The sequence below is a fragment of the Dendrobium catenatum genome, unplaced genomic scaffold (genome assembly GCF_001605985.2).
Source record: "Dendrobium catenatum unplaced genomic scaffold, ASM160598v2 fragScaff_scaffold_621, whole genome shotgun sequence".
Lineage (NCBI taxonomy): Eukaryota > Viridiplantae > Streptophyta > Magnoliopsida > Asparagales > Orchidaceae > Dendrobium > Dendrobium catenatum.
The window spans coordinates 5,593,009-5,618,966 of record NW_021319083.1 but is presented as its reverse complement, the minus strand read 5'-3'; the positions used below and the strand labels follow the sequence as shown (position 1 = coordinate 5,618,966).

The 25,958-nt window shown below is 33.3% G+C and overlaps 2 protein-coding genes and 2 non-coding genes across 5 annotated transcripts; 1 reads left to right on the top strand and 3 right to left on the bottom strand.

The window, feature by feature from the left end:
* Positions 1–2,673: 2,673 nt before the first annotated feature.
* On the top strand, positions 2,674–9,786 carry LOC110092182 (kinesin-like protein KIN-5C). 2 transcript variants are annotated; one of them, XM_020816605.2, is made up of 23 exons: positions 2,674–2,846; positions 2,967–3,096; positions 4,313–4,471; positions 4,570–4,919; positions 4,998–5,136; positions 5,281–5,378; positions 5,480–5,636; positions 5,749–5,818; positions 5,899–5,975; positions 6,268–6,321; positions 6,428–6,508; positions 6,606–6,717; positions 6,796–6,882; positions 6,983–7,158; positions 7,254–7,415; positions 7,508–7,615; positions 7,744–7,902; positions 7,973–8,056; positions 8,136–8,341; positions 8,442–8,543; positions 8,617–8,726; positions 9,189–9,340; positions 9,424–9,786. In XM_020816605.2, exons 1-23 carry the CDS (start codon positions 2,782–2,784, stop codon positions 9,613–9,615), a joined length of 3,030 nt encoding a protein of 1,009 aa, XP_020672264.1. In that variant the 5' UTR covers positions 2,674–2,781; the 3' UTR covers positions 9,616–9,786. The 2 variants fall into 2 exon arrangements, with proteins under 2 accessions (XP_020672264.1, XP_020672261.1); XM_020816602.2 differs by having other exon boundaries at positions 4,570–5,136.
* A 4,884-nt stretch (positions 9,787–14,670) lies between these two features.
* Positions 14,671–23,797, bottom strand: LOC110092195 (ubiquitin-60S ribosomal protein L40). The gene is made up of 5 exons (XM_020816636.2): positions 23,639–23,797; positions 23,399–23,485; positions 23,213–23,315; positions 21,108–21,174; positions 14,671–14,904 (listed from the first exon to the last, which is right to left on the bottom strand). Exons 1-5 carry the CDS (start codon positions 23,739–23,741, stop codon positions 14,878–14,880), a joined length of 387 nt encoding a protein of 128 aa, XP_020672295.1. The 5' UTR covers positions 23,742–23,797; the 3' UTR covers positions 14,671–14,877.
* Positions 21,547–21,643, bottom strand: LOC114579754. Its single transcript, XR_003700921.1, has one exon. It is a non-coding gene; the product is annotated as a small nucleolar RNA Z266 (small nucleolar RNA).
* Positions 21,873–21,964, bottom strand: LOC114579755. The gene has a single exon (XR_003700922.1). It is a non-coding gene; the product is annotated as a small nucleolar RNA Z266 (small nucleolar RNA).
* Positions 23,798–25,958: the final 2,161 nt, after the last annotated feature.

Here is a 25,958-nt window from a genome sequence, read left to right as displayed (position 1 = left end):
CACCCTCCTGTACATGAAAATCTTCTCCAACCAATCATATTTTTCTTTCCTTGTTACACATGTTATCAACATAAATAAATAACAAAAATTAGCATTTATACATTCACGTACTTGTAATCATTCACAATGCTTATCTTACCAAAAGGATCATATCAAAATGCCAAAATCCACATTCTTACTCAAATCATATAAATAGAAATAAATAATATTTTAATTCTAGCTAATCATATTATATCAATCATACGACTGCACAATATCACCTACCATATAATATTAATTATATCATATCATATTTGTCTTAATTATAGTCATGTGACTTTATATAGGAGTTTTCACTCCACTTAGTCATATCATTATCCCCTTATACCTCCTAGCATATCATGTATGTCATGCTCCAAGATCAAAATTAGAAGAATTATATCTTTTTCATTTTCTTAATTAAATCATGTGCTATTAGTTTGAATTGAAAGAAACAACAACCAAAGAAATTATATTTATCTCCAAACATTTCTATACAACATTGATCAAAATTCAATATACAATAACAAGAACCTCAGCCTAACACAACGATCACTCTATATACTTCTAATTATAAAAGAATCACTAAAAACAAAACAACAATAACTTGAGAAATTTTGGAGATGATCAACATCACACACCTAAGCCTAAACCTCTTCCCTGACTTGAAATTAATTAATTATATATAATGATCTTACAAAGTCCAGCAGGTCACTACAATCTACACATGAACTCAAAGCACAAAAATAAAATTATATCCATGAAATCATTTAGTCATAACAATATTCATTCATATGATTATGAATTTATACATTCACGTACTTGTAATCATTCACAATGCTTATCTTACCAAAAGGATCATATAAAAATGCCAAAATCCACATTCTTACTCAAATCATATAAATTGAAATGAATAACAATTTAACCGATAAAAATACGAAACCATCTATTCAACATGACCAAAATAATAAAAATTACAATATATCAAAAGATATGCATTAAAAATTTATTAAAATAGAAGAAAATATAATAAACATCGATTTAGACAGAAGAATAAATCCCAGAATAAAAATCTTTGGAAAGAGAGATAGGATAAAAGTCACATATAATGAATAAAATAATTTTTGTAATAGGAGAGTCAGACAGAAAGACCCTGTAAATATTTTCTTTCCTTTCTCTCTCCTTTTTCTCGCCTTTTCCTCTCGACCTCCTTCCCTTCCTTTCCCGATAAGCCAAACGAGAGAGAGAGAGAGAGAGAGAGAGAGAGAGAGAGAGAGAGAGAGAGAGAGAGAGAGAGAGGAAAATAGATGAGCAGAGATAAATTAATATTCAAAAATATTTTTTAATGTCTAGCATTGTGGTGCTCCAACCTTGCACTACATCGTTGCATGCTTATTCCAAAGTTACTATAGAACACACAGCATATGCCCCAAAGCTACTTCCCTTAGAGCCGCTACGCTCACAATCACAGTGCCTCATCTCCACTATTTATAAATTCTATATTTTCAAATAAATTCATTTAAGAATTTTGGATAGTTACAATGTATCGTGATCATTTAAAAAAAATCCTGTTGGCTCAACCTTTTGAATAGAGTATCATATCATATCTCTGCCAACTTTAATCAATCATCTTCTGCACCCATCCTTTCTTACATGCACATATTTCATGCATATATATATATATATATACTTTATTGCATTATTGCAATGGAGTATGAAGTTGCTTGTGCTGGCATTTTGGATGTAGTATGCTTAACCCACAATGCTGCAATAATCTTAAGGTGTCATTCATGTTTATTTTTTTGGTGTGTTTTCTTCAATAGTTTGACTTTATTTAAAGGTTTTGCAAATCCATTTGTTCTTGAATTATAGACTATTGAGAATCACCAATTGATCTAGAAGAGTTTATCAAGCTTATTGCTTTTGAAGGCTGGCCATTTATTTGATAGGATTTGGTGGGATACACTAAATAAGAAGCCACCGTATTATACGTTGAATTCCTTAAAAAAGACAACTTCTGTCAATTTGAAAAAGTAGTATATTGCTGACATAATGAAGTAATGGCCTCACAAGTATATTAGACTTACAACGGTAGTATTCTAGCTGATATGTTGGTTTATGTATGACGTCACAAAATATTTGACATTTGTAAAATTTTCTGGCATGACCGATGTAATCTTAAATCATATGCATGCAATAATAACTCATTATTTTGATTATGACATCTAATTTTTTCATCGCACAAGTTCTCATTAATATTAGTCACGATGATTTAGCTTCATTTCATGGAGGCAACATCATTGAATTTGATCAAAGGTTCTTACATGCATCATTTTGTTGACATAGGTGAACCATATATTGTCTTAGTCTTCTAAAACATTATCAATAATATAATATAATGTAATACAAATAATTTATTTATACATAGTATATTTCTTGCTCATTAATATTGTAATTAATTAATATCAAGCAATAAAAATTATAGAAATATATATTTATAAAACTTTTTTTTTAACTAAAAAAACTTTGATCAAATGAGATCTAAAATCGACTAAAGAAAATCGCTTGATCCTACGGCTATTATTAGCTCTAAAACGACTAGAAACTTAAATGTCCCTGAAAATTTGAACTGATTTCCAGATCCCGCTCTTCGTCTGAGTGAGAGTTCGACTTTGCCCTACTGTTCTCTTTCTCTTATCAAGCCAGCCCGCCGCGCGAGCAACTCCGAAGTCTCTGCTCCAGCAGCGCCGATTTTCTACAAGAATGCTGGCTTCGTCGCGCTCCGAGAAGGAGAAGGCTGTGAACGTCCAGGTCCTCCTGCGTTGCAGGTAAATAGGTTGCATTGTGACAATCTTTAGGGTTAGGGTTTTGAGTTGGATTGGTTGTGGGTCTTTGGGAGATTATCATCATATTTATGTAAGATCTTGGCTCGATTGTTCCGTTTCCAGACCTTTCAGCGAGGATGAGCTTCGGAATAATGCCCCGCAAGTTGTTACCTGCAACGAATTCCAAAAGGAGGTGGCTGTTTCTCAGGCAATCGCTGGGAAGCAGTTTGACAGGGTGTTCACGTTTGATAAGGTTGGTTTTCTGTTTTATTTCTTAGGGTATTTCTTTGTATTTCGCCAGTTAAAGATAAAAGAAAAAGGTTATTTATGAAATTTATATGAATGCGGGACACTGTACTTCTAATATTACGAAGTGCTTCAAGCTTGCTAAACATGGAAATTCAATGTAAAATCCCGTTTAGGAACTTAAAAAAGGCTTGGCAATGTTTTTTTTTTTGGTTTTTATAGGTACTGTTCTGCAGGTGTGATAAGTCTCTTACGTGTAAGTTCCCAACGGAAAAGAAGTTTTGTGAAAAACCGACTTTTTCGGTTATAGGGTTATGCAGGAAATTTAAAATAAAATGCTCGTGCATGTCAGTGAGCTTATTGTCATGTTTTCATATTCCCAATACCTAAAGCACCCTATCAATTTGAGGTTTAGGGAGGATTGCTATATGTACGTAGCCTTACCCTTACGTTGTTGGGAGGAAATTTTGTGGTTTAACTTCATTGTCTTCATATAACAATGGAGAAAATCTTACCAATTATTATATTCTTCTATTGTCATGTGTGTTAACAAAATTTTGGATTTCATATATTTTATTCGAATGACTAGTTCTGATTTCAATTTCCATTAATTTGATTTTTCTACTAGCTTGTAATCAATCAACCATTTCTCACTTGAGTTATATCATCTCATGTAAGCCTAGTTTCTTGCACTTTTATGGCTTTGTATGTGTTATTGATCATAGATATTATCATGTTTTAGAATTCAAACGACATTAAATGATCTTATCTAACCTAGCTTCTCCACTATTAGAGTTTGATATCTGTCAGTTGATTAATCATACAATTTCTCATTAATTCATTGTCTTTATTAGTAAAATTTATATTCTAAATCATCATCATAACAATTTAGCATCATTCTATTATTATTAAAAGTAAAAAAAAAGTAATATTGTTGTTGACTTCCTAGCTCTCAAAATCGAAACTCACATTTATCTTGTTAAAAGTGAGTTTCAAGACTGAGAACTTGGACCATCCAGTTGTAACCAAATTGATGCTTGAACTCACTTTTGAAGTGAGATCAATCATTTTTGGACGCTTACAATAGTGAAACAAATTGGTTTTTCATGTTTTATTCCTCTCGGGATATGTATTGCCTTTCATAGAGAGTTGGAAGTGCATATTAGCAATGTACTTGCTTTGTTTCTTTCTTTCTTTACACTTGCTTTTCTTTTCCTATGCAGGTCTTTGGTCCTTCTGCTAAACAAAAGGACTTGTATGAACAAGCCATTACTCCAATTGTAAATGAGGTCTTGGAGGGTTTTAATTGTACAATTTTTGCATATGGTCAAACAGGCACTGGGAAGACATATACTATGGAAGGAGAGTGCAGAAGAGCTAAGGTGATTCACTCGCTGAATGAAGTTCAACTTAGTCTGACTGACATGTTTGCTGACCTTCCAAATGCTTCTTCTAATTATTGCTGACATTTTTATTGCAGAATGGACCGAAAGGTCAGTTACCTTTAAATGCAGGTGTCATTCCTAGAGCTGTCAAACAGATTTTCGATGCATTAGAGTGTCAGCACACTGAATACAGTGTGAAAGTTACCTTTCTCGAGTTGTATAATGAAGAAATCACTGATTTGCTGGCTCCAGAAGAGTTATCTAAAATTGCTTTGGAGGACAAGCAGAAAAAGCAATTACCGCTCATGGAAGATGGAAAAGGAGGAGTTTTAGTAAGAGGCCTAGAGGAAGAAATAGTAACAAGTGCTGATGAAATATTTTCTCTTTTAGAGAGAGGGTCTTCAAAACGTCGAACTGCTGAGACATTACTGAACAAACAATCCAGGTTAGTGCTTTTACTTGTTTTTTTTTTAATTGTTTTGATTTCATTTGTTACTTATTCAAAACATTATGCCTATTTCAGTCGATCACATTCCCTCTTTTCAATTACCATTCACATTAAAGAGGCAACTCCAGAAGGTGAAGAGCTTATTAAATGTGGGAAGCTAAATCTTGTGGATCTTGCGGGTTCTGAAAACATTTCTCGATCAGGCGCTAGAGAGGTATGACTGTTTATCAAAATTTGTTCTTTATCCTACTTGGTATTAGTTTCTTTGATTAACACTGCAATGTCTTGTGCTTTGTTTTTTTTTAGTTCATTGGTCTAATTTCTCTTGTACTTTTTTGTGCATGTGCACTTGTTTAAGGGTCGTGCAAGAGAAGCTGGGGAGATAAATAAAAGTTTACTCACACTAGGTCGTGTTATAACAGCACTTGTAGAGCATCTTGGTCATATTCCATACAGGTTTTCTTTAGTCTTTGTTTTAGACTGATTTGGTTGCTCTCCACACTCTGAAAAGCATTTTGTTATCCAATGTTTGATAAATTTTATCCATGAATTTTCAGGGATAGTAAGTTGACACGCTTGCTACGTGACTCATTAGGTGGGAGGACTAAGACATGCATAATTGCCACGGTCTCACCATCTGTACACTGCCTTGAGGAGACACTTAGCACTTTAGATTATGCTCATAGGGCTAAGAATATAAAGAATAGACCTGAGGTAATTTCCTATCTCCTATCCTGGTTCCTTTGAACTCGTTGATATTAATACTTTTGTTATGTCACTTGCGTTGAATAAGCGAAACATGTCCATTGTTTTCTTGGAAATTCAGGTAAATCAAAAAATGATGAAGTCAACATTAATAAAGGATCTATATGGTGAAATAGATCGCCTTAAAGCAGGTGAGTTATTATTATTATTATTATTTATTTATTTATTCATATTTACTGTTCTTGCTGAAAGATCTTTATTATTTTTATAGAGGTTTATGCTACTCGTGAAAAAGTTGGAGTTTACATTCCAAAAGAGAGGTACTACCAAGAGGAGGCTGAAAGAAAGGTATTAGCATATTTTGTTTTGTTAAATTTTAGCTATCCGATGCCAATTATATCTTTTTTTTTTTCTTTAATTTTGTTCATGATTTCCTTGATAACTAACATGGCCGTGACATCATGAGATGTGCAGTGTACTTTCTCATGCCTACATTTTAGTTATCTTCTTACTACATCCAGTTTTATATATTTCAATTTCGATTATGCCTTACGGAAAATTCTCGTTGCATTTATTTTCATAGAGCTATAAAATGATACCTTTTTCTTTTCTACTATTTTATGTTTTGTATTCCATATAGGCAATGGCAGAGCAAATTGAACAAATGGGCGTGGTGCTCGAAAGCAATCAAAAGGTTAGTTTTCTTTATTTTGAATTATATTTTAACCCAATTTATAAAATTCTCTAAATATTTCTATTGACTTGGTTTCATTCAAGTAATTCCTCTTGTTATATAACAGCAAATATACGACCTTCAAGGAAAGTACGATTGTCAACTACAACAATCTGCTAATCTTAGTAAAAAGCTTGAAGCTACGGAGGTGAATTTAATTTAATTTGATTTTTATTTTTTTTTACTTTTTAAGAAGAATAGTGCATCAAATAAAGCATCTGTATCTATTTATTTTTTTTATGCAGAGGAGCTTGGATCACGCTAGCAAACTACTAGCCACTACAAAGGAAGATCTGCAACATGCCAATTATCAATTGAAGGAGAAAGATTTTGTTATTGCAGAACAACGGAAGGCAGGTCTGTATCTGTTAAATGATCTCATTCCACCAGAATAAGAGGAGTTGAGTTTTTCTAATTGTTTGATGACTTGTATAGAGAATGCTTTGGCACATCAAGCTTGCGTTTTGAGGTCTGACTTAGAGAAATCTATCCAGGACAATGCCTCATTATTTTCTAAAATAGGTATCACTTAAAAGGTTAAATAACTCTAAATGCCTAAAGATTTTTCTTTTTAATAGCATGGTTGCAATATCAAGTCTTTTTGAACCATGAACTTGTACAGCTAGAGAAGACCAACTAAATTCTACAAATAGGTCATTAGTTGACAAGTTTCAAGCTAATCTGGCAGAGAGAATCAGCACTATTTGCAACCTTCTAGTTTCATCCATTAAACGACAAAATAAACACCTACAGTCAATTGAGAATCTTAGCAAGTCATGTTTAGATTTTCATGATAAGGTAAACGAAAGAACATTCTTTTTTTTGTTTGTGTTTTTTATTTTTTTAGTGTGATATAATAAAATATTGATTTGTGTAACCTACGTTGAATTTAGGCACTAAGTGAATTGAAAAAGAAGGTTTCTGCATCAAGGGTAATGTACGCTTCTCACATAGAAGGAATACAGAATACAATTTGTTTGAACAAGGCAACAAATAATGCAAGTCTGGAGGAGCTGTCAAATAGTGCTTATGAAAATAGTTGTTCTCTTGACCATGTGAGTACCATGAGTTAGCAAGCTCTTTAAGAGTAAACATTTTCCATCTATTAAGTATTTCTCTTGTTTTATGCACTAATTCTTTTATACAGCTACTTGCTCTAGGTGGAGCTGATGCAAACTTGATTTTCACTGATCTACAAGGCACATTATCTAATCTCAGAGGAGAAATTGCACAATTTGCACGGGAGCTTCGTGAGGTCTGCTAGTTTATTTTGTCTTTCATTCCAGTTTATTAATTAAAATGTTTAATTTTACATAGTTCAACGAAAGAGTGAAAATACATAGGCGAGTATGTTATTATGTACATAAAACTGTTCATCTGTAGAGATTCAATGCAAGTTCGGATCATACAAAGGAGATTTCCTGCTTTGTTTTTGAACTTATTGACGAATTAAGAGAAAAATCTAAGAAGCTTCAGTGTCATTCAATTTGGGTTCATGCAGTTCAAACCCACAGCATTGCTGAATTTCAAAATGCCTATGAGGTACGTTCTCTCATTTATAATCCCCTTTTTTTAATTTCAGATAATACTAACATTTGAATACTTCAAGCAGGAGCAAACAAGATCTGAGACGGAGAAGCTTATAGCTCAAGTGACAACGTTGGTTTCCGCTCACATGAATCGACAGAAAGAACTGGTTTAGGCTCATTCTACATTGTTAAACTTACAGAATTTATCAGGAAATCAGTAAATTAAATGATCTACAAAACCTGCAGGTTGATGCAAAGCTCAATGGGTTGAGAGATACCGCCATGGAGAACAAAATATTCCTAGACAAACACACATCTTCTACGGCAAGTGTAACTGGCGATGCCAAGAGGAAATGGGAGGAATTTTACATGCAGATGCAGCATGATTCCAAGGATGGCTCTGACTTCTCTAGTGTAAAGCACTGTCGATTGGAAGCCATTCTTCAACAATGGTCAGCTTCCTGATTCATTTACCTCTTCTGCTTACCTTCTACTCATATTGGCGTTTCCATAACCGTATATTTTCTTACTTGTATTGCAAACTTGTCACAGCGTTAACACTAGCGATACTGCATCTCAACAGTGGCAGAAGGTCCATGCATCTGCAAGTGAAATGAGCACCAAGAATGTCAAAGACATGGAGGCTCTTGTTAGGTAATATAGTTATCATGCTTTTCCTTGTAATTTCATTAATTTACACTATTGAATCTCATTGGCTCCTACTTAGGAACGCAATGGAGAGCAATGAGCAACATGATGTAGAGATTGATACCTTGCGTATGTTAGCAGAGGAAGATGCCAAGAGGAATAGCACAGATATCATTAATCACATTGACAGTATGTTGTTTATACCAACTGCTTTTATTATGATTTGTGAATTACTTGATGCTATAATTTGGCAACACTATTGTATTAATGGAGGTGTGAATGAACCGAGCTTGAGTGAGCTTAACTGTTATTCAGCCAGCTGGTTAAGAAAACAAGTCAAAATTTTCTATTTGTGTTCAAATCATTAATTTACTGAGTTAAACATGAGCTATCCACAAATAAAAAGTCTACTTGAAAGCCATTTATAAATTATAGAATATAATATTTCCATGTAGATATGTACATATTTCCTTACAAATTTAAATGTATGAATATACATAATTTAAACATATATATGCACAGGCATATGCACACATAAAAACATATTAGTATACACACATTCAGATATATGATTATTTTTATCTATATATAACTATAATTAAATATTGTCGAGTCGATCTTTTTTAACAACTCAAATTTTGTATGTTTCAGCTTTGTTGGAATATGAGAGGGAATCAATATCTGGGGTGATGGAAGCAGTGGAAGCTCACTCTTCATGTCTACAGGAGCTTAGCGAAGATCATAATGGCTTGGCTTCAAGTATCAACTGCCACGCGAAAACAACTTTCCAGCATGACTATATGGTACCTTAAATTATAAAAAATTTAGATAGCGGCCTTAAAATTTGAATGAATTTGCTTCATAATGTGTTAAACAAAATATGCAGGTTTATGAGCCAAGTGGTGAAACTCCATTGAGATCTGAGCCAGATGTGCCTACTAAGGGGACCATTGAATCACTTCGAACAATGCCAATGGATGTCCTCCTTGAGGAGTTCAGAGAGAACAATCCATATGAATCCAGTAAGGAGCCCAAGCCTTCACTTATTCCTCGCTCTCCCCTCATCCAGCTGAACTAGGAAGGAATTCATGTTTGTTTGTTTTTTATATAATATAATGGTGTTTTTCTATGCTGAATTCTAAGTGCTGGGAGTTTACTCAGCTCCCTTGTTTATGTAGAGATGGGGGAAAATTTGTGTATTAGAAGACAGATGTCTTGATTAATTGACTTAAGTATGATTTGTTGTCAAATTGCTTGGAAGTTCTGGCATAAATGATTATTCTGTCTAATGGAGGCTTCAATGGCTTGTATAACAATCTCTTAGTGTCACTGATTACAACTTTGCGAGATGCATTAGGATTCGTTTTAGGTGGCTTTTTTAAAGGTCTCTAAAGTAGCTTTTTAGCACAAAACTTTCTTTTTCAAAATAGTTTTATATTATAAAACTATTTTATAGAGCGGTATGAAAGCTATCCCAATGGTTTTTTAGTGCTTTTTAAAGCAATTTTTTAGTACAAAAATTAATTTTTGTACTAAAAAGTTGCTTTATGAGACACTTAAAAAAGTTGTTCCAAACGGGACGATTTTCTTTCTGCTTCATAAAGTAGCTTTCTAGTACAAAAAATTTAATTTTTGTACTAGAAAGTTACTTTATGAAGCAGTAATAAAGTCCTCCCAAACGAAATCTTAATCTTTTCATAAATGAAATGAAGCCTACGATGTGATGTGTTGGCTGATAGGCTTTGTTTCAGATAATGATATATCTTTGTAGTTATTTTTATTAATAACTCAACTTTGCATTTTGAGTTATTCTTATTTGTTCGTTTTATGTGCAGTCCCTTCATATTCAATTCATGTCATTAAAGTTATGATATTTTGATTGTTTTACAAAATATGTTTATTGAAGATTTAGGCTTTGTTTGGTTGGGTTGTAATTTATTTAAAATGAAGTTTTAGAAATAGATGTTGAGAAAAAGGGGTTAACTTAAATTCACAACTAGCCTGCTTGGCACAAGGTGTGAAATCCCATAAGTAAAAAGAAGCTAAACTCTTACACATCAAGGCACATTTTGAAGTAGTTGTTAGAATTTTACTAAGGAATTCTGCAGTTAAGCATGCTTATTCCGAAGAAATCTTGAAATGGGTGATCTCCTGAAAAATTACATCAATATGATAAAACTGTGAGACCATTAGATCAAAATGAACAATATCTCGATAGTTAAGAGTTTAGGTTGTTACACTAAGATCCCTACTAAGAATTACTGACAAAATAATTCTTCACTCGATAAGTAGGTGGAGAAATCTTTTATACTAACTTTCTCCTTAAGGGGAAATGAAGACACACCCTCAACACTCCTCTTTCAAAGCAAGAAATAAGATGCTCATAATCTTCTCCACTAGGTTACAACATCTCTTCTTCAATGTGAAGAACCTACCACTTCTAGCTCTAACCATTAGGTTACAACAATCTTACTTCAAGGTGAGGAGCTTATACCTCATAGCACAACCCATTAGGTAATAAAAAATATATTTAAAAATCAAACCATGACTCCCATGAGCCTTAGAGGTGACTCAACGGCTATCACCTACATGTGGGCAAATTATTACGTTCGGTGTCCGGATTCGTTCGGACACCAATCAAATTGCATCATGTCGACGTGGCGCGTCTGGATTGGATGTCCGGACATCCGGTGACTGGACGTAATAATTTGCCCTACACGTGAGGCTTATACAATCCCATAAAAAACTTGATTACTAGATGAAAACAATAAGAATATTCAAATATAATAGAATTTATAAAAGATTTAAGTAAGAAACACGTTATATAACCAAAAGAGATTTCGTTTTGATGATAAATTTTCTGAATCTTTTTCCCAGTTTAAAATAAATAGCATAATTATGATGTCTAAGAATATTATCAATTTTTATCATATAAATAATTTAGAAAATATTTTTTACATTTAAGAAAATTTATCAATTTAAATAATTTTAAAATAATTTTTATAGTATGAATAACCTGTAACATATAGAAACACTTAGCAAATCACAGTAGATAACATATCATACTTATTTAATTTGTAATCATCAAGTGAATAATGTGTTACACGTTTGTCACTTGAGCTTATGGGGGTCAATAATTTTCTACACCACTGTGATTAATGTGTGATTTTTTTCATATAAAGATATAATGATAAAAATTGATTAAGATATAATGATAAAAAGTTTGAAAATTGGTGTCATTCTCAAAATTATTGGATTTATTTTGGAAATAATACGATTCCTAAGTAATCAATTAAAACTTGGGCGACCGGCATAAATATCATAGAATTCTTATATATTTACATATATAATACTAATTTTTTATATTTATTTAAACAACACCCAAATCTTTAAATCACAGTAAAAGCATTATTAATATTAAAATTTTTAATAGTTAAAGCGCCTTTTCATTCATATGTTTTAATTGATTAAGGTAATAAAATAGTATATATTTAAATATAAAAGTTTGTGTTAAATTACATATGTAAATCCTCTAAACTTGATAGAATTTAAATCCATCTAACACAAGGAGGGAGATATTTGATCAAATGTAGAGAAAGAAGCTAATTTCTTGGAGTTAAATAATCTCAGAGTATGATGTTCATGGGCAAAATAGTTCTAATCTTTCAACTATTTCCTCATGCTTCAGAGCAAGAGTAAGCCAAATCATATTATTTCTATTTTTTTTTTTTTTTTCATATAGTAATGAGACTCTTGAATTGATGTGAATAATGAATAACAAAAAGGATGAGGGTCCTATTGTCTTGCTCTCTCAAACATATATGTAAAGTTGGGGAAGCAAGAAGAGATGGCCAAAGTAAGAGAGTTGATTATAAACGGTCACGCAAAATTATAATTTTAAGTGAAAAGGAGCAAAAGAATTTACCTAAAAATTAGAGTGGCCAGGTTTTTATAAAAATTAGTGGGGGTGTGTTAAAGGCGTATTTTTGGTATTGACTTCAACTTGATCACTAGCAGAGGGCTATTCATAGCAATTTGATTTAATGGTTCAAAGGCACAAGAAGCATGGCCACTTGTTATTCAATATTGTTATACAAGACCAATGCATTGTCAATTCTATTATTTATTCATAAATTTTTAGATTAACTTGACAAGCATGTAAAAAAAAAAAGAGGTTTTGCTTTATCTAGTTTAATGTATATAAATCCTTGTAATATGTCCGTTTAGAATCTGCAAGTGCTTTAACATATATATCAACAACACTATAAATATAATATCATCACTATAATATATTGCTTGAACGAAAAATTCCCTCACTCTACCGTACTCTATCCTTTAACACATCTAAAATCTCTAATCCTCATCCCATCTCAATTAACTTATTTTATTGTTGATCTTTTCTTTACTTTTCTTCTCCATAAGAAGAAACTCCCTTAACCAACTAGGTAGTGTCCTTCCTCTTCCTTACAAGGCACCTTGGATCTTAATATGAGGTAAATACAACTCTAATTCATTAATGGGACTATTAAAATTTTGTCAAATGTGCACTTCTTTATCATGATGGTGTTTACATGCAACTCTAGCTTCATTTGGACAACCTTTTTACTATTTTTTAAAACAGATTTCTTACTAGAAAGTTGTTTTAAAAATAAAAAAGAAAACCTTTCCAAATGAAACCTCTACCTTCGATAGAAAAGTTTCTACCAAGTTATTGACTCGACTTCCATACTTGTTAACACTATATAGTTTCTCATAAGAGACTTCAACCATATTAGGGGAATTGATTCCATTTGATATGGCTTTCTTACTGCTTCTTAAAATAACTTTTTAATACAAATTAAAAATTTTATATTAAAAAGTCACTTTAAAAAACAATGAAAAAATTATCTCAAATGAAACCTAAAAGAATATCTGACTGTAACTTTTCCATTTTAAATTTGCAAATTTTAATCTTTGTAGCTATTTAACATGTCAAACCACAATCTTTCTTCACTTGGTTTAACAACCAAGAGAATAACCCTACTTACTGACACTTAATGGAGCAATGGTTAATACCAAGTGGTTGAATAACAAGCTTACTTAGAACAGCTCTCAAAATATTCCCTCTAACTCTTCCAATCTTAGAGATGAACAAGCTCATATTTTTCTTAGACTTCAAATTCACCCGCTTAATCACAAATTACCAACCAAAGCTAAAGCAATTAAACCTATTAATACTGCAATTAAAGACCCCGACCTTTTTGGTAATGGTTAGAGAGAGAGATGAGAACATAGCTTAACTATAAAACAAACGAAAGAAACCAAAATCCATCACCAGAAAAATAGGGGTCAATAACATGAGAAATTATTCGATGAGGTCATCGGACTGTTTGAAGGCGAATCAGAATGTATCATATCATCCGAAATACAACACCAGTACACAACCAAAAAGTGACGTGATACATCTTGATTCGCCTCTAAATGACATCAAGTGACCGCATCTAATAATTTCTCCAATAACAATCAAAGAAAACAGAAACAAAACAAAACAAAGGTATACACTTTGTCAAAAGAGAAAAAAAAAAAGTAAATAAAAGATGGGCTCACAGAAAAAGAAAATTATTTCAGGCTAAAACTGATTGGGTTAGATTTCAAAGTCCTTAAATCTATTTTAAAATGAATGTAATATTAATTACCTAGAGTTATAATCATCCTTTAGCATTTTTAAGAGCTCAGAAATACATCCCTATAAAAATTTTGTCCGAATACTCAGCTTTTTCCTTAATAAGGTTGAAATTTAAGGTTTGTTTGAGACAGCTTTCTTATTGCTTTCTAAAGCAGTTTTTCTAGCATCAAAATTTCAAATTCAAAAATATTTTTTTACGGAAAAACTGCTTTTAAAAACAGTAAGAAAACTGTTCCAAACAAAAACTTAATTAGATGAGAATGATATTCTCCTACCAAAAACCGATTATACATGTATATAATTCCAAGGTACTTTTTCTACTGGAACTTTGAATGTTTTTCTTCCCCAACAGCTCTTCTGCTTAGCACCTCGATCCACAGATTTTATAGTCCTAATGTCTACCTGAGAACTCTCAGAAACCAAATCACTCTTTACTTTCAATTAGAATAGTATTGCAAGGCACCAAAGCACTGCTAAATTCATATCAAACTGAAATAGAAAAAAAAGCTAAAATATTCAATAGGATGGCAACAAATCCAGTACCCAAAAGAGAATTTGTCTGAAGATAAAAAAATTCATAGTCAAACACATAATTAATATCCAGATGAAACTTGCAAAAGGTACCAAGTCCTAACACAGTAGATATGCTAGCACATACTTAGGCTGCAACATTGTTTACTTGATCTTCTTCTTGGGCCTCAGCTGCAAAGGTGACAATTAAAACAATATAAGATATTAAAAAGAAAATTACATGTAAAACAAATTTGTTAAGTGCCTGAGAAAGAAAGAGAGATAATAAAGAGAAGTTGGTGAACAAATTCCAATGGCTCTTTGGTTCTTTGTAACAATATTTTATTAACAGAAATCAACTATCTAGTTTGCAAATATAGTAAAAAATGCAATTGGAAATAAGTATCCATCATATTTTATCATAATATTTAATTGAAATTAAAATGCTCCACAAACCGAACAATGTATTTGTAAAGCACAAATTCTGAAGGCTAACTAACATCTAAGAGCATTGAATCAAACGGCTTCCCAATTAGGGATATAATTAAAAATGGAGTTTAATCTCAAAATGGTCCTCAACTGTTTATATATGATCCATTCAATCCAAAAGTATAATATTTCTACAATTTAGTCACTTACTATATAAACAACAACAACAAGCCTTTATCCCACACTATGGGGTCGGCTACATGAATCCTTTTTTCTCCATTGTGTCATGTCAAGAGTCAAATTCTCATCTAATCATTATTATAAAAAATTGATCCAAAATGATACTTTCGTTGGGATTGATATGATATCCCAATTTCTACAAAGGAATCATTTTGGGTCAATTTTCCATAGTTAATGGACAAAATTGAAAAAAATGTGATACTCAAGAATTAAACTAGCTGCATATGAATAGTGGGGAACTATTTTGAGATTCAATCTATTATAAACGAATTCTAAAAGCTGGATCAACAAAAGACAAGGTACAGCATAACAAGAAATGGGGAAGTTTTCTTTATTGTGAGCTAAACTTAGTTAAGGGTTGATATAAGTGTGAGTTTCAAGATGTCATCTCAAGAGTGGGCCAACCATTATGCATGATTAATGTGTCTAACCCTCTAGAACAGGAAAGTTGTGAACTTCTTAAATATAATGCTAGGCCATAGGCGAGCTAAAATCACATGATTTTTTCCATCTAATTTGAGAATTCACATAAATCCGGCGTCATTATTTGTTCATTGATTGTGCCAATTTATATTTGTTCTTTTTTGGGTTATATACGAAGAGGAGTGAATCTTTAGGGTTTTTTTTTTTTGCATCATATTGCAAGTAGGTCACTGACGCCACAAGGTCGGGTATCAGAGAAAGGCTAGCTAGGTTTTCATGTAAATATAACGGAGGGTCCCAACACAATGTTGAAGCTCATACCATCCAACAATTCAATGTGAAAGACAAGAGTGGAAGATATTTTGCATTGCAAGGGGTTAAAATCTCCTCAAACATAAAGGAGTAAAGCCAAAAAAATGATCAAAAACAAGGTTTAAAATTGCACAATTGGATATTGAGCTTCCTTTAGTTTGGGAGGCGAGGCGTAAGCCTCAAGCTAATTTGAGACGTAAAATATAAATAAAAGTTAAAAGTGATTTTTTGTATAATGTCCAAATAATATGTTAATGGGTGATATATTAACTTTCTACAACTATGAAGTAACAAATTAACATACATATAAAATAAAAATTTGCACAAAACATAAAGTGATAAGTGATAAATTGAGTGAAATATAATTAAAATACCAATATTATATGAGCACAAAAATATTAATATAGGAATTACATAAAAGTATCATATAACATTAAGTTTAACTGCAAGTTATTTCTTTCTCAAATCCCTACTCATTCATATTTAATTTCCAAAAAAATTTGAAACAATTGGCAACAACTCAAATCATTTGTACTGTCATTTTAGAGTCATCATCATAACCAATTGGTCTCTCTCATGTCTCATCCTATAAAGTTCAATGCCTCCTAAAATGCTTCTTCTTTATTTATTTCAATCATCTTCTTTTTTATAAATATTTTTCATCAACATATAGATGAATTAATACTCCAAAAATTTTAGTAGAGGCGAAGGTAGTGATGGTGTGCGGCTTTTAAGTGATCATTGATGGCAGATATGATGGTGGTGGCTGTGGTGAAGGCAGCGGGCTGGAGGTTGAGGCAATAGAGAGGAAGTTTATACAACTCAGAGGTGCATAAAGGCATAATTTGTTTGGGGCTTTACTTTAGCATTTATGTAAGTTTATATATATATATATATATATATATATATATATATATATATATATATATATAAGACGTAAGTCTCACCCTAGTGGGGCGAAGCACGCCTTAAGACGGGCCTCAACCAAACTGAGGTGCAAGTCTCATATAAAAATGCGCTGAGGCGAACCTTATATTGCGCAATCTTAAATAATGATCAAAAAGATAAATGAGAACCAATGAAAAATAAGGGGCTAGGGAAAGTTAGCCTATGGATTGATCAAACACCATACATCACATAACTCAAGACAACAATGCAAACAGGATGTGGCTAAAAATCTATAAGGACTACTACGCTCAAAAAAAAAAGATTCAACATAAGAAAGCTTAATGAACTTCTTTCAAGGATCAACAAGTAGTGTTCGACCATATGCATTAACTTGCATTAACTTCTAAAGGATTTTGAACGATTAATGCAATCATAAAGACTGACTTTAATGATGAAGTTCTGGCCTCTTATCTCTGAGCTCTCTATCAGATAATTGGTAGAACTTGGCGATGTTAATGATGTGCTAACTTTGAGCATGGTGACAGATGGATAGTATGTTGAATGGCGAGATAAGAAAAAACAAGGAACTAGTCCATATTCATTATTCAGAGGAACTTCGCATGAAAAAAATGGGAAGGAACACAATAAAAACCTACACACGGTGATGAAAATGAAAATTCGAAGGAACGATCTAAAAGCCTAGATGTGGCATCAAATGTTATTAATGTAGCAAACTTGGAGGCATGAAAAGAATGCAGAAATATCAAAAGAGAGTAAGGTAAAGAAAAGGAAATGGAGACAATCGAAAACAAAGGTGATTTAGTTTTCATTATCAATTCCGGATATAACAATCTTACATGTTAACACACCACAATTATTGCAGATTTGATCGCTTATTTCCATGTGAAGGAACATCAAGGCATGACTTTGTTTCCTATAAGCAGTGTTTTAACTATATGGAAATGTGAATACGTGAGTGTACGATTATTATAATGGAAGGAGCATCCCTGGAAACAAATATTAGGTGTTGAAATATGTTAAAATGTCCCAAACATCTACCTCAACTCGATTTCCGCCAGTTGCCTTGGTAATGAAGGATGCTTTAACTACTTCGGTGAAGGAAAATGGAAGCTCGACAAAAAAACACTAGGAGATAGAAGGGAAGATATGCCATGAGAAGGTGAATGTAAATGAGGACACTTCTTTAGAGCAATAGCATTATTAGAGGTTTGGCCTCATGAGCCAAAAAGAGCTTAAGGCTTTATTTGAGACAGCTTTTTTACTGCTTTATAAAGCAGCTTTTTAGTACAAAATTTATTGAATTAAAATTTTTTGTAGTAGAAAGTCATTTTAGAAAGCAATACAAGCCTAAGACTCTTATCAAGAAGCAAATCCTACAAATGTTAAATGTCATTGTTTAATTGATAAACAATATATGATTTATTTTGATAGATTGGGCCTCATAATGTTGATTTGTGCACCATGGATATAAGAACACTTGGTGCTTTGTATTTTGCTACATTCATTAAGTTCAAGGAAGGCTTACAACCAATGCAATCAAATCCAATGAAAATGTGCTTTATATCTTCAAAAATTTCCGTGCTAGAGAAGAACTAGAAACTATAAGGCAGTTAAAGTGTGTTTATTCAACTAACGGTGGTGAATATAGGGTTCATTAAAAAAGCGCTGCATTGAACATGGCAGAAAGGATAGTAACCATGACAGCTCAGCACTCAAAAATTTCCTAAACCCTTTTGGAGGGACGCAATGAAGACTTTAATTGACTTGATTAGCATTCACCTTTAATTACTTGAGATGGGGTTATGCCGGAAAGAGTTAGGAGGGAGAAATATGCATCATATAACTACTTCAAGGTGTTAGAGCGCAAGGCATTTTGTTTAGATTCCTAGAGATGAGAGCACAAAGCTTAACTGAGATATAAAACAATGCATTTCTTGGGCAATGATCACTATGAGTTGACAAGGGAATTAAAACTACAAATATGATCTTTGAACATAAAAATATTGAAGTTTTTTAGAATGAAAAGCCCAAGTCTATGGATAAAATTCTTATTGACCTAAAATCAACTCCACCAAAATGGCATGACTAAAATGGGGGAGAAATTCAAGAAGAGCATGTTGATGTCCTTGAAAATGAGGTTGAACATAAACCTACACCTAAAGAACATGTAAAGAAAAATCCTCTCAAACCACCAAGTGCCTTAATTGAGAGGAGTCATTAGGTAAAGATAACCTTCCGCTAACTACTCTTACAAATGAATATATGATGCTAATGGATGGAAATGACCAACAAACTTACCAAGTGGAAATGTAACTTGAACACGAGAAGTGATAAAGGGCAATATAAGAAATAATGAATTTGTACATGAGAACCATACATTTGACTCGGAGAAGTTGCCAAGGGAATGAAAATATTGAAAAAAAAGCGGTCATTCAAGTCGTAAAATCGTTAGAGTAGCTCACAACAAAGATATAAAACAAGGTTGGTTGTAAAGGGATTTAGCCAGAAACAAATAATGGACTTTGATGACATTTTCACATCTATGGTGATGATGTCTTCAATTTAAGTGGTTCTTCCTTTAGCAGAAAATTTGAATTCAAATATTGGTTAAATTGATGCAAAAAAAAAACTTCCAGCATAGCAGTTTGAAATAAAAAATCTATCTGAAACAACCAAACAGATTCAAAATAAAAGTTGAATTAACAATTGTATGAAAGTTGAGGAAAAGCTTATATGGCCTCATGCAAGCTTGAAGGTAAATGTACAAATTTGAATTCTTCAAGGTTGATCATGATACAAAAGGACCATTTTAGATCAATGTACTATGAAAAGGTTAGATAAAAAATAAGAAAAATTGTTATGAAAATTGATTATAGGAAGAGTATTGATTTGATCCCCTAATCATTATAAAAAATGTAATGATTTGATCCCCTAAAGTCCCAATCCCTATAACAAATTGGGATTGTGACAAGTATTATACACACTATGTGCAAGTATTATACATTTATATATACTGTCTACAAGTATTATACACACTATGTATAAGAATTGTACACATTATATACACATTTGTACACACTATGTTCAAGTTTATATATACCATGTTTAAATTTTTACATACTGTATACAGGCATTATACACAATGTGATATTCTTGGTTTAGTCGAGAACATTTGGTCAATCACCATAGCCCTATTTAGGCTGGTTTTCTTTTCTTCAAACACAATCTTTTGGAAATCCACCATATATTGATGCTATATTTTTCGGTTAGCCAACCTTTAATGATAGTTAATATAAATGTAAGCCTTTACAACTCATCTGGAGAAAATTTTGTGCAAACCGTTACGTATGGTTGATGTGTGAAATCTTCCAAAACTCCTTTAGAGAAGAAAACCTTAAAAACTACTCAATATAGGGGAAGGTCTTGTGCAGCCTAAAGCATCATATAAAGGAGAAGAATTTTTGGAGTAAACCTTGGAAGTTCATTCGTTATCCATTTTTTCTTGCATTTACATGCCGCTCATCCCAATATGAACTACCAAAAATGATATTCTTGGTTTAGTAGAGAACATTTGGTCAATCACCATAGCCCTATTTAGGCTGGTTTTCTTTTCTTCAAACACAATCTTTTGGGAATCCACCATATATTGATGCTATATTTTTCGGTTAGCCAACCTTTAATGATAGTTAATATAAATGTAAGCCTTTACATCTCATCTGGAGAAAATTTTGTGCAAACCGTTATGTATGGTTGATGTGTGAAATCTTCCAAAACTCCTTTAGAGAAGAAAACCTTAAAAACTACTCAATATAGGGGAAGGTCTTGTGCAGCCTAAAGCATCATGATTTTCCCCTCTATTCCTAAGATTGTCAACAGAAATCAAGCTTTTATATCTGTATGATGATTATGCAACTTCCTGCTTGGTTGTATGGGTTATTTCTCTTGAAAATGTGTAAGGCTATTAGCTCACTTGTTTTACCTAAAGTAGGTAGATATTTCAAGGGTATTTTCTCCCGCATCATATAGTTTATAGGACACCACACCACAATAGTTAAAATTTATTTACACGTTGCAAGGGCTACCTGGTTGCTGTGTCCGCACTTTTTCTTCCTGCAATTAACAGCCCTTGGATGCAGCCTTGCGTAGCACCTACAAGAAACACATGTTGATGTTCAAAAGCTAACGGATATAAGATTAACAGTAACATGGATAGTATTACCCAATACAGACTATTAATGGAAGAAGAATGGACATTGCAAATTTATGCATACAAATCGTTAATAATGATGTAAAGATAAAAATAAATACACAAGCACAACATCAAATTAACAAAATTTGCACCATACCTGTCCCCTAAAAAAGCAAGCATTAGCATTATATGATAATTATTGGAAGTAAAAAAAAAAAAGCACCACGATCTAAAACACAATACACCAAAGGATATTGTAATATAGACTCATTAATTAATTCAAACTGAATCCAATCATTGAAGATTAGTACATTCAGATTGGAAAGGAATAAATATGACAGGTCAGCATAAATATGCCTCAATAGTTGCGTTCATGTGGAATTTTTTTTTTCCATCACACATCTAATTGATTCATCATCCCTGCAAAATGCATTATAATTTTAAAATACATAAGCACAACATTCAACTAATAAATTTTCACCATACCTTCCATTTTACAAAGCAGGCACTAGCATTCTAAAATGCTTACTGGAAGGATAAAAAAAGCACCACGATCTACAACAAAGCACACCAAATAATATAATAACATACAATAATTAGCTAATGAATATTGAATCCATTCATTGAAAACTTGGTTCATTCAGCTTGGAAGGGAGAAACAAGGCAAGTCAGCATAATATGCCTCAATAGTTGTGCTCATGTGGAATTGCTTCCATCGTGCATCTAATTGATTCATCATCCCTGCCAAGATGCACTGTCGTTTTAAAATACACTAAAAGCCACCTCCATCTAATTATCATATATCACAATATTCCAAAATTTATACAAAATAGTCTCTAACAACTCAGCTTGTTTAGCAAGCATGAATGGCCTAATAGCATGGATATGCCTCAAAAGTTGAATTTGTATGAAATTTCCTATCATACCAACTTATTGATTCTTTAAACTTTTCACAGGATACTGCAGTAAATGTAACATGTGACCTCAGTATGTTACATTAAATCAAACTGCTAACTTTAAATTTTTGATGAGGAAAGTTGGAACCTTTATGGAACAGAATAATTTATAAATTTTTCCCCTTTTCATTCAGTGCTTAAAAAACTGACGGTCATGTAAACAATGCCAGTGAGGAAAAGGCCAATCTCCTCAAAATCCATTGAAATATGAGTTTAGACCAATATAAAATTAGGAAGACACCATAACATAAAACACAACGGCAAAGAAAATAAAGCATCATATAATTAACCATTGGCAGCAGTTTGATTTGCAAACATCTTAAGGTTCCAGCCATGGAGATGTTAGTTTAACAGAAGTAAACTGCTATGCAAAACTCAACTTATCTTTATCTCTTAAATACATTAGGCTAAAAAATAAGTAAATGTTAGAATCACAATCCAACAATGGCATTGTAATATTTAAAGACTATAATACCTATAATATCTAGATTGTACTGGCATTTAAATAACTTAGCATTTCAAAGAAAAGCAAACCAAACAGACCTTTATCATTCCATGATTTAGAAAGGCAACCAAAATAGAACGAAAAGTTAAATTAAGAAAACCAAAATTTAAATACTAGTTTGTTTTGTTCATGTTTATCATTAAATATTTCTTTTTTTTTTGGGACATTTAGGTCATTTAAGACAAACTCACACACACAACGCATACACATGGACTCGAACCTTGGACCTCTTAGTTGGAAGCCTAAGCTCTCAACCAATAGGCCAAGGGGAGTTGTGTATTAAAAACACCAATTGCAACTTTTTAATAATTAAATTAAAAACACCAAATGCCATAATTCAGATGCAATTAAACAGGATAATACAATCAAGGGAAGCACCTTAAGCAAAATTATCAGCTCAAGAAATACAACCGAATTTTGAAGAAGGCCCCAAGTACTTAAAGAGAAGTTATGCCATTCCATGATAAAAAACTTAAAAAAAAAAAAAAAAAAAAACTTTAAAGGCCAAAAAAAGAGTTGAATAGACATGAGCTATACTTGCGGCAGATCATCTTATCCTGATTATACTTCCTAGCAAGAGCCATCAGAGAGGGCTCGATGATACCACCCCTAAGCCTCAGCACCAAATGCAGAGTCGACTCTGTTAAACAGCATACAGTAAATAAGATTTCGAAATGAAAATAATAGATTAAAATACGACATATTTAAGAAAACATATCACACCTTTCTGTATGTTGTAATCAGCAAGGGTTCGTCCATCTTCAAGCTGCTTCCCAGCAAAGATCAGGCGCTGCTGATCCGGCGGAATACCTGCAAAATATCATACTTGTCAGCCTCCGCAACAACCATTCAAAGTAAGAACGAAGAGGAAACGATAGTACTAAAAAATCATTATAGAGTTAGCAGCAGTTTCTAAAAATTGATCAAGAAAAAAAAAAGAGACTTCATGGAGAAATGGATTACCCTCTTTATCCTGGATCTTCGCCTTCACATTGTCGATCGTGTCGCTGCTCTCGACCTCGAGTGTAATGGTCTTTCCGGTGAGGGTTTTCACGAAGATCTGCATCTTAGCCCCTCTGAAAGTCCCGCACACGATCTTGCAAAACACATGAACTAATAAGGCGGCCGCCACCAAGGGAAATTAAGTTAGGGTTTCGATGCGAAGATTGGTTGCAAATGGTCGCAATTGCCCCCGGTTACGCTAGATTCGGGTGCCCTTGTGAGCCAGGCCAATACAGCATGAGTTAGGTTAGGCTTTACTCATTAGCTCACAAGTCTAGTGGCTTAAAATATATTAAAATATATTAGTATTTTAAAAGTTTAAGTACAAAGTTTCAAAAAATATTTAAAAATCATATCTCATCTCTATCTATTAAGTGATTATTTATTATTTATATTCTAATTTCTCATTTTTTTAAATTTTATTATAATAATTGATTAGATTATAACTATTTTTCTCTCTTTCATATTAAATGAGTAGAATTGAGCTTGGTTGGATTCATAAGCACTTGCTAATTTAGTCAAAGTAACACCTAAAGCTATAAAATCACTACAGTTGAAAGTCATATATCATCACACAGCTAGGGGTGTCAAAATCGGGTTTCGTGTCAGGTTCGGGTCGAACCCTGAACTGACCAGGGTTCAAACGAGTCGACCCTAACCCGACCCGTGTATGTAAACAGGTCGAAAATGCAAACTCGGACCCCGACCAAGCTGGTTGTTGGGTTGACCCGACCCGACACTCGTTGAGGTTATGGCAGAGGCGAGATAACGGAACGACAGGCTGCATGCGGCAGGCGCGAGGGCGCTGGGCAGGTGCTCGGGCTCGCAAGCAACCTCGACGGGCCCACGGGTAGCAGCGGGCAAGGCTCGGGCAGCTAGGAGCAGGGCACGGGTAGCCACGGGCAGGTGCGCCAGCAGCGGGGGCAGGTGCGGGCAGCCACGAGCAGGGCGAGCAGCTCATTTCAAACCGGTTTCCATGTTGACCAAGCAACTCGTCGGGTCAACCCGGACCCGACCCATTTTTTAATTGGGTCGAATTCGTGAACCCAAACTTGACCAGTTTTGAAATCGAGTCAAGTCTAATCCAAAATTTTTTGGTCGGGTTCAAGTCGGAATTTTGTGTCGTGTCAAATTTTGACACCCCTACACACAACCATAAGTGTAAGTGATACATCTTCACAAGGTCAAGTCATACTTTTGAACTTGAATGATCCATAATTAATTGGCTTGAACTCGATTGAACCAACATGAATTAGGCTGAATTGACTCAAATAAACTTGAATGAGATTGAACTTAATCAGATTAGCACAAGCTCAACAAGTTTCAAGTAGATCACCAATCCAATTGACTTGTTTGCTCAGTAAGATTATGACCTTACATGGATAGAATGACCATGATTCTTTTTTGGAAGCTACTTATTCTTCAAAAGTGGAACTCAAATTTAAGTGTGTAAAAAAAGAATTTAGATAAAAAAAATAAATATTTGCCTCTATGATGTTGGAATCCTTTTGGAATCTCCTAAAGCGCTAGTAAAATAAGAATGCCTCTTGTAGTTGATTCCCTCGCTATTGAGAAAGCATGTTTCACATTTGCTAGAACATCCAAGTCTTTGACTTATCCATACAATATGTCATTCATCAACTTTAATGGGAAACTCAAATCATGTGCTATTTCAAGGAAGGGTGAATGCATATATTTCTTGCTAAGATTTCTCCGTGACTTTAAGATTTGGTTTTTGTCACCATTTGCTAGACAATAGATGACGTAGTCTTTCTTAAAAGTATTATAGGAGAGCATGCTAGTTATGCAGTATGAGGGTATGATACAGCCCTTGCTACACATGCTATGCAGCTAGTTAATACTCCGGAGAAGAAGTGTTACCGATTCACGAGGGGGTTTCAATTTAGTTTGAGGCATCCTTTAGTTTCATTTCACATATATGACTTCTCTGAGCTGGTGGAGAGGGCTCGATTAATAAAGAATGATTTGTTGGCTAATCGGAAGAGACTCGGAGGAAAACTAGCTAAGATCAATGTTAGTGGGAATAAGAGCAAGTTATGAGTAGATGATTCTATGAGAGGAGGATCAAGTATGCATGGGAGTAGTTACGCTATATTTATGACTAGTGCCCCATTATATGGATCATGTGGAAGAAGATATCACTACAAATGTTATTTGTATTCGATTTTCATTGTGGTTAGATGGGTCACAAGGTAGCTCAGTATCAATAAAGAACTCAGAGGGTACGCCCTAGGTTAGAGGGGAGCAAAGACATTATAGA

Coding starts and splice junctions, on each gene's coding strand:
- LOC110092182 (XM_020816602.2), top strand. CDS start 2,782: ATGCTGGCTTCGTCGCGCTCCGAGAAGGAGAAGGCTGTGAACGTCCAG. Junction 5,976..6,267: donor AAGAGGAGGCTGAAAGAAAG/GTATTAGCATAT, acceptor TATTCCATATAG/GCAATGGCAGAGCAAATTGA. Junction 6,883..6,982: donor CTCATTATTTTCTAAAATAG/GTATCACTTAAA, acceptor GAACTTGTACAG/CTAGAGAAGACCAACTAAAT.
- LOC110092195 (XM_020816636.2), bottom strand. CDS start 23,741: ATGCAGATCTTCGTGAAAACCCTCACCGGAAAGACCATTACACTCGAG. Junction 23,486..23,638: donor GAAGATCCAGGATAAAGAGG/GTAATCCATTTC, acceptor GATATTTTGCAG/GTATTCCGCCGGATCAGCAG. Junction 23,316..23,398: donor TGATTACAACATACAGAAAG/GTGTGATATGTT, acceptor GCTGTTTAACAG/AGTCGACTCTGCATTTGGTG.